We start from the raw sequence: 7,889 nt of genomic DNA on the forward strand, positions 1-7,889 counted from the left end.
TTCGTCCATGTGCCTTTCATGGCATGTTGTATTTTTGGGTGGAGTATTAAAGCCACCAATTACGTATTCCTGCGCCTGTCTCCAATCTTTTATAGAAACAATGGTTTGAGCTGTGTTTTTCTTCAACCTGAGGAAGACCTGTTTAGGATATAAACGTTGTCAATATAGCAGTGCATTGCGAGCTTTAAGAGTGTGAGGGCCTTGTTCTTTTGAGCTGTTTTTTAAATGTATTTAATCTTCATTTAACTAGGCAAGTGAGTTAAGAACAAGTTCTTATTTACAACGACGCCTACATTGTATCATGGTAGCTGTATCCTACCATGATCAAAATACTGGACTCAATATTGATCCAAATTACTTTGAGTAATGCATGTCTTTAATAATGTCTGCAGTCTTCTTGTCAATACAGCCCTCCCAAGTTTTCCCGTCAGTCTCTCTCTGGAAGGGAGGGGTGTGCCTTCAGCCATTAGTCAGAAATGGAAGACAGAGTGGTAGGTAGGCTACTTCAGTACACATGTAGAGAAATGTGGAAAGAAAAATACTGAAACTTCTGCAGGAAGAACTTGGGGGTGAAGGAATAACGTTGTAGACTCGTATTATTACTAAATGAAGAGGATTTATCACCACCACTTGAAGAAATGTAAAACTATGAAATTATATAAAAGAAGCTTGGATGAAGTCGAGTAACTGTCGCGCGCCGCTGGAAAGGATCTCTGAAATCGGCTCTACACTAGAGCATCTGAAGGCGAGTCTTTACTATTTACATCTATAGCTGTACGGGATTCTAATTCGTTTCAATAGGCTATATTAGAAACTATGATTAAACATATATTTTGTTGGCTATAGTCGCCAGTATAAACTATAGATAATCTTAAAATCACATTTTATTTGTATCTTTATTTGAAATGTAACATAATTCTGTGAAATTACATTAATTAGATGAATTGTATTTTTCCTGGTTGTATGTTATTTTGTGGTTAAACACATTAAGAACAAAGTGTGTGCTTGTCGAGAGCCTTTGAATTGACACTAAGATTTAAATTACAGTATACTTCAATCATAGACGAAATCAAATATTTTTCTAGGGCAGCAACTCTGGATAATAAATGTCTCAATTCCGGATAGATGCTACCCAGATGCACTCATTGACTCATTGATCAAGAGAGAGGGATTGAAAAAAACGAAAGTGTTAATAATCCACTTTTTTTTTAAATCTAGCTGGTCCTTCACTTTCAACTCAGCTGTAAAAGGTGGGATATTCGTCGATCTCACTCTAAACAGGACTTTTAATACGCCTCTTTACTGATCTCTGCTGGACATTTGTGGAATAACATCTTGACAACCAGAGACGATGAACAAGCAGATATATATCCACTATAACTACACAGGGAAGCTGGAAAACCGTCAGAATGGAAAAATCACAGGTGGTGGCGTCACCTTGGATGCTAAAACCATCGTGTTCCTCATCATCTGTTGCTTCATAATCCTGGAAAACCTGATTGTTCTAGTAGCAATATGGAAAAACCACAAGTTCCACAACCGCATGTACTTCTTCATAGCCAACCTGGCATTGTGTGACCTTCTGGCTGGGGTGGCTTATATCGTCAACCTCCTCATGTCAGGGGAGAAGACCCTTCACCTGTCCCCAGTGTTGTGGTTTGTGAGGGAAGGGAGCATGTTTGTAGCCCTGGGGGCTTCCACATTCAGTCTCCTGGCTATAGCTATAGAGAGACATCTGACCATGATTAAAATGAGGCCCTACGACGCCAATAAGAATTACAGGGTGTTCTTGCTCATAGGGACCTGCTGGCTCATAGCGATATCCCTGGGAGCATTGCCCATCCTGGGGTGGAACTGCTTGGACAACCTCCCTGACTGCTCCACAGTCCTACCGCTCTATACCAAGAAGTACGTGGCCTTCTGCATCATCATCTTCATGGCCTTGCTGCTGGCCATGTCTGTCCTGTACATACGCATCTACATGTTGGTGAGGACCAGGTATGCATTGATGCTATCTTATGGCGATTGATTGGCCTGCCTGCCTGCCTGCCTGTCTGTCTGTCTCTGTCTGTCTCTGTCTGTCTGTCTGTCTGCGCATCTATAGTGGCTTGCGAAAGTATTCACCCCCCTGGTATTTTTCCTATTTTGTTGCCTTACAACCTGGAATTAAAATATATTTTTGGGGGGTTGTATCATCTGATTTACACAACATGCCTACCACTTTGAAGTTGAAAAATATATTTTATTGTGAAACAAACAAGAAATAATACAAAAAAACAACAACAAAAAAGCATGCAAAAAAAGAACTTTAGCGTGCATAACTATTCACCCCCTCAAAGTCAATACTTTGTAGAGCCACCTTTTGCAGCAATTACAGCTGCAAGCCTCTTGGGGTGTGTCTCTATAAGCTTGGCACATCTAGCCACTGGGATGTTTGCCCATTCTTCAAGGCAAAACTGCTCCAGCTCCTTCAAGTTGGATAGGTTCCGCTGGTATACAGCAATCTTTAAGTCATACCACAGATTCTCAATTGGATTGAGGTCTGGGCTTTGACTAGGCCATTCCAAGACATTTAAATGTTTCCCCTTAAACCACTCAAGTGTTGCTTTAGCACTATGCTTAGGGTCATTGTCCTGCTGGAAGGTGAACCTCCATCTCAGTCTCAAATCTCTGGAAGACTGAAACAGGTTTCCCGCAAGAATTTCCCTGTATTTAGCGCCATCCATCATGGCCAGTCCCTGACGATGAAAAACATCCCCACAGCATGATGCTGCCACCACCATGCTTCACTGTGGGGATTTTGTTCTCGGGTGATGAGAGCATTTCCCTTGATGGCCAAAAAGCTAAATTGTAGTCTCATCTGACCAGAGTACCTTCTTCCATATGTTTGGGAAGTCTCCCACATGCTTTTTGGTGAACACCAAACATGTTTGCTTATTTTTTTCTTTAAGCAATGGCTTTTTTTCTGGCCACTCTTCCGTAAAGCCTAGCTCTGTGGAGTGTACAGCTTAAAGTGGTCCTATGGACAGGTACTCCAATCTCCGCTGTGGAGCTTTGCAGCTCCTTCAGGGTTATCTTTGGTCTCTTTGTTGCCTCTCTGATTAATACCCTCCTTGTCTGGTCCGTGAGTTTTGGTGGGTGGCCCTCTCTTGGCAGGTTTGTGGTGCCATATTCTTTCCATTTTTTATAATGGATTTAATAGTGCTCTGTGGGATGTTCAACGTTTCGGATATTTTTTTATAACCAAACCCGTTATCTGTACTTCTCCACAACTTCATCCCTGACCTGTTTGGAGAGCTCCTTGGTCTTCATGGTGCCGCTTGCTTAGTGGTGCATCTTGCTTAGTGGTGTTACAGACTCTGGGGCCTTTCAGAACAGGTGTATATATACTGAGATCATGTGACACTTAGATTGCACACAGGTGGACTTTATTTAACTAATTATGTTACTTCTGAAGGTAATTGTTTGCACCAGATCTTATTTTGGGGCTTCGTAGCAAAGGGGGTGAATACATATGCACGCACCACTTTTGAGGTTTTTTTTGTTCCAATTTTTTTTAACAGGTATTTTTTTTCATTTCACCTCACCAATTTGGACTATTTTATCTATGTTCATTAAATGGAATCCAAATAAAAATCTATTTAAATTGCAGGTTGTAATGCAATAAAATAGGAAAAGCACCAAGGGGATGAATACTTTTGCAAGGCACTGTACATGTTGCTGAAGACCAGGTGTGTATTGATGCTATCTACATGTTGGTGAGGACCAGGTGTGTATTGATGCTATCTATATGTTAGTGAGGACCAGGTGTGTATTGATGTTATCTATATGTTAGTGAGGACCAGGTGTATATTGATGCTATCTATATGTTGCTGAGGACCAGGTGTGTATTGATGCTATCTATATGTTGCTGAGGACCAGGTGTGTATTGATGCTATCTATATGTTGCTGAGGACCAGGTGTGTATTGATGCTATCTATATGTTGGTGAGGACCAGGTGTGTATTGATGCTATCTATATGTTGCTGAGGACCAGGTGTATATTGATGCTATCTATATGTTGGTTACTTGGTTTTTTGTCTTCTGTCTTGGATGGATGGGTGGCCAGTGTCCATGCATCCTTCCATCGTTCTATGTATGGTTCTATTTATGACTCTGTCGTTCTATCTATCCAGCAGTCGCAAGGTGACGAAACATTCAAACTCAGAGCACTCCATGACCCTCCTCCGTACTGTCATCATCGTGGTCGGCGTCTTCATTGCATGCTGGATGCCCATCTTCGTCCTCCTCCTCATCGATGTGGCCTGCGAGCACCGCTGCTGCTCCATCCTGTACAAGGCCGACTACTTCATAGCCCTGGCCGTGCTCAACTCTGCCATGAACCCTGTTATCTACACCTTGGCCAGCAGGGAGATGAGGAGAGCCTTCTTTAGCTTGGTCTGTGGCTGTCTGATGAAGGGGAAGGTCTCCATTAGTGGTGAGCCCAATAAGCCCAATAACCTGGAGCCCAGCAGGAGCACAGCAGGGGCACAGCAGGAGCACAGCAGGGGCACAGCAGGAGCACAGCAGGAGCACAGCCCATAATAATCCTAACAACCACAGCAGGGCAGGTGAGCAGCAGAAGGACAGGGACAGTAGTCGGAATATTATAGTGGCACAGACCTTGATAAAGAGTACAACATCATCGTGCGTCAATGTGGCTAATGGAGAGGAGGGTTGAGGTTTTCTGGGCCCTGACCCTCCATATCCGAATCAATCTGAGTGGACACAAGAGACTACGAAGTGTGGCAACGCGAGACATTGTAGCCCTATGCTGTGTATAGGATGGAGAGATTTTGAAGGACTATAATGTAACTATACTGAAAAAATATATAAACGCAACATGCATAGTGTTGGCCCCATGTTTCATGAGCTGAAGTAAGAGGCCCAAAATTTTCCATGCACACAAAAAGCTTATTTATCTTAGATTTTGCACACCAATGTGTTTACATCCCTGTTAGTGAGCATTTATCCTTTGCCAAGATAATCCATCCACCTAACAGGTGTAGCATATCAAGAAACTGATTAAACAGCATGATCATTACACAGGTGCACCTTGTGCTGGGGACACTAAAAGGCCACTCTAAAATGTGCAGTTTTGTCACACAACACAATGCCACAGATGTCTCAAGTGTTGAGGATAGTGTGCAATTGGCATGCTGACTGCAGGAATGTCCAACAGAGCTGTTGACAGACAATTTAATATTATTTTCTCTACCATAATCCGCCTTCAACGTCGTCATAGAAAATTTGGCAGTACGTATGATGGGTTTCTATTTTTGTTCAGTATATTTAGCCGAATTACTTCATAACCACAAACAAGCACTTGGCTCTTCCTCTCTGTGAGGGTAGAGGGTCCAGAAACGGTCCAGACCAGATAAAGACTGTGCAGTCGAGATATAGGGCTAGATTAAATTCAGCACCTTTTAAAGGTAACGTTTTCTGCATTCGCAGAGACTGCATTCATGGTAAATGCTGCATATGTTTAATTACCATTAAATGTCAAATCGCTCTATAACGCAGATATTCCGCGGTCTGAATTGAATCTAGCCCATAAACTACAGTGGAGACGTAGACTGCAACTATACTGTAGGCCCTGTAAAGCACGCATGGTGGGCTGGGATGGTAAACAGATGGCTATTTTACATGAATTGTAAATGTAACTCTTGAAAAAAGCTATTTATTATTTTTTAGTTTGTTATACTTTGACATGTGTACAGTTTTCCCTAAATACTGTTACTCTACATTATAAACTGTGTGGTTCGAGCTCTGAATGCTGATTGGCCAACAGCCGTGGTATATCAGACCGTATACCATGGGTATGACAAGACATTTATTTTCCCTGCTCTAATTAAGTTGGTAACCAGTTTATAATAGCAATAAGGCACCTTGGGAGTTTTTGTGGTATATGGCCAATATAAGGCTAAGGACTGTATCCAAGCACTCATCGTGCCTAAGAACAGCCCTGAGCCGTGGTATATTGACCATATACCACACCCCCTCGGGCATTATTGCTTAATTATACAATGGTAGCATGCTATTTGTTTTATTGTGTAAAACGATTGTATTTAACCAGATTATTTGTTCAACATTATGCTACTACCTGTACTGTAGCATCATTTAACTGTTAATATGTCTATGAGCTCATGGAAGCTTCCCTGTAGCAGTGTTAAACCAGGTTGAAGTGAAGCTTCCCTGTAGCAGTGCTAAACCAGGTTGAAGTGAAGCTTCCCTGTAGCAGTGCTAAACCAGGTTGAAGTGTTGACTGGGGGTTGCAGGGCACCACCCTCTGCTGCTATGTACTAAAGCAGTGGTCACCAACCTTTTCTGAGTCCAGACCAATTTCTGAGTCCAAAAGGAAACCGCTCAGATTTTTTATTTACATGACTTCAAAAATGTAAGCCTATGCAACATTAACCAATTAAAAACAGTACTGTATCAATGAGGTGCAGTAAGCTATAGGCCCAATACATTATCACTGTATATTGGCTACGCTTGAATTGCCCTGCCAATGTTGTTTTTCGCAGGACATTCTAAAATTATATTTCAACATTTTAGGTATATGATCAGACTGGTAATAGATAATTTGATGTATTACTTGTGAGCCACAGCTGAGTGACATAATAATTATAGATTTTTTTTTTACTGTACTGATGGCCTGTATCTGATGGTCAGTCTGAGGGGAAGGAGGGAGCAGCAAGGAGGCTGGCTCTCACCTAACTCACCATCCCTCCGCTAAGAAAAGGAGACATAGTCTTCCAGCTGATGGTGAAACTCAAGTAACGCTGCATTATTTCTGTCTCATGCACCAATTCCTGTTGTTACTCCTATGACCAGAGAAAGTGAAATATTCCTTGATATTAAAAAAGACAAGCTGCTAATAATAACAACGCAAGCTTATCGAAACACTTTGCTACTCCTTCATTACAGCTGCAGTGCTGGTTGTATTCCTTCATTACAGCTGCAGTGCTGGTTGTATTCCTTCATTACAGCTGCAGTGCTGGTTGTATTCCTTCATTACAGCTGCAGTGCTGGTTGTATTCCTTCATTACAGCTGCAGTGCTGGTTGTATTCCTTCATTACAGCTGCAGTGCTGGTTGTATTCCTTCATTACAGCTGCAGTGCTGGTTGTATTCCTTCATTACAGCTGCAGTGCTGGTTGTATTCCTTCATTACAGCTGCAGTGCTGGTTGTATTCCTTCATTACAGCTGCAGTGCTGGTTGTATTCCTTCATTACAGCTGCAGTGCTGGTTGTATTCCTTCATTACAGCTGCAGTGCTGGTTGTATTCCTTCATTACAGCTGCAGTGCTGGTTGTATTCCTTCATTACAGCTGCAGTGCTGGTTGTATTCCTTCATTACAGCTGCAGTGCTGGTTGTATTCCTTCATTACAGCTGCAGTGCTGGTTGTATTCCTTCATTACAGCTGCAGTGCTGGTTGTATTCCTTCATTACAGCTGCAGTGCTGGTTGTATTCCTTCATTACAGCTGCAGTGCTGGTTGTATTCCTTCATTACAGCTGCAGTGCTGGTTGTATTCCTTCATTACAGCTGCAGTGCTGGTTGTATTCCTTCATTGCAGTGCTGGTTGTATTCCTTCATTACAGCTGCAGTGCTGGTTGTATTCCTTCATTACAGCTGCAGTGCTGGTTGTATTCCTTCATTACAGCTGCAGTGCTGGTTGTATTCCTTCATTACAGCTGCAGTGCTGGTTGTATTCCTTCATTACAGCTGCAGTGCTGGTTGTATTCCTTCATTACAGCTGCAGTGCTGGTTGTATTCCTTCATTACAGCTGCAGTGCTGGTTGTATTCCTTCATTACAGCTGCAGTGCTGGTTGTATTCCTTCATTA

The 7,889-nt window shown here is 42.2% G+C and overlaps 1 protein-coding gene across 1 annotated transcript; it reads left to right on the forward strand.

The window, feature by feature from the left end:
• The first annotated feature begins 997 nt into the window (after nt 1-997).
• LOC129812177 (sphingosine 1-phosphate receptor 3) lies at nt 998-7,048 on the forward strand. The gene is made up of 2 exons (XM_055864077.1): nt 998-1,998; nt 4,175-7,048. The coding sequence occupies exons 1-2, from the start codon at nt 1,352-1,354 to the stop codon at nt 4,581-4,583; spliced, it is 1,056 nt and encodes a 351-aa protein (XP_055720052.1). The 5' UTR covers nt 998-1,351; the 3' UTR covers nt 4,584-7,048.
• Nucleotides 7,049-7,889: the final 841 nt, after the last annotated feature.

Source organism: Salvelinus fontinalis, chromosome 2 (genome assembly GCF_029448725.1).
Source record: "Salvelinus fontinalis isolate EN_2023a chromosome 2, ASM2944872v1, whole genome shotgun sequence".
NCBI lineage: Eukaryota > Metazoa > Chordata > Actinopteri > Salmoniformes > Salmonidae > Salvelinus > Salvelinus fontinalis.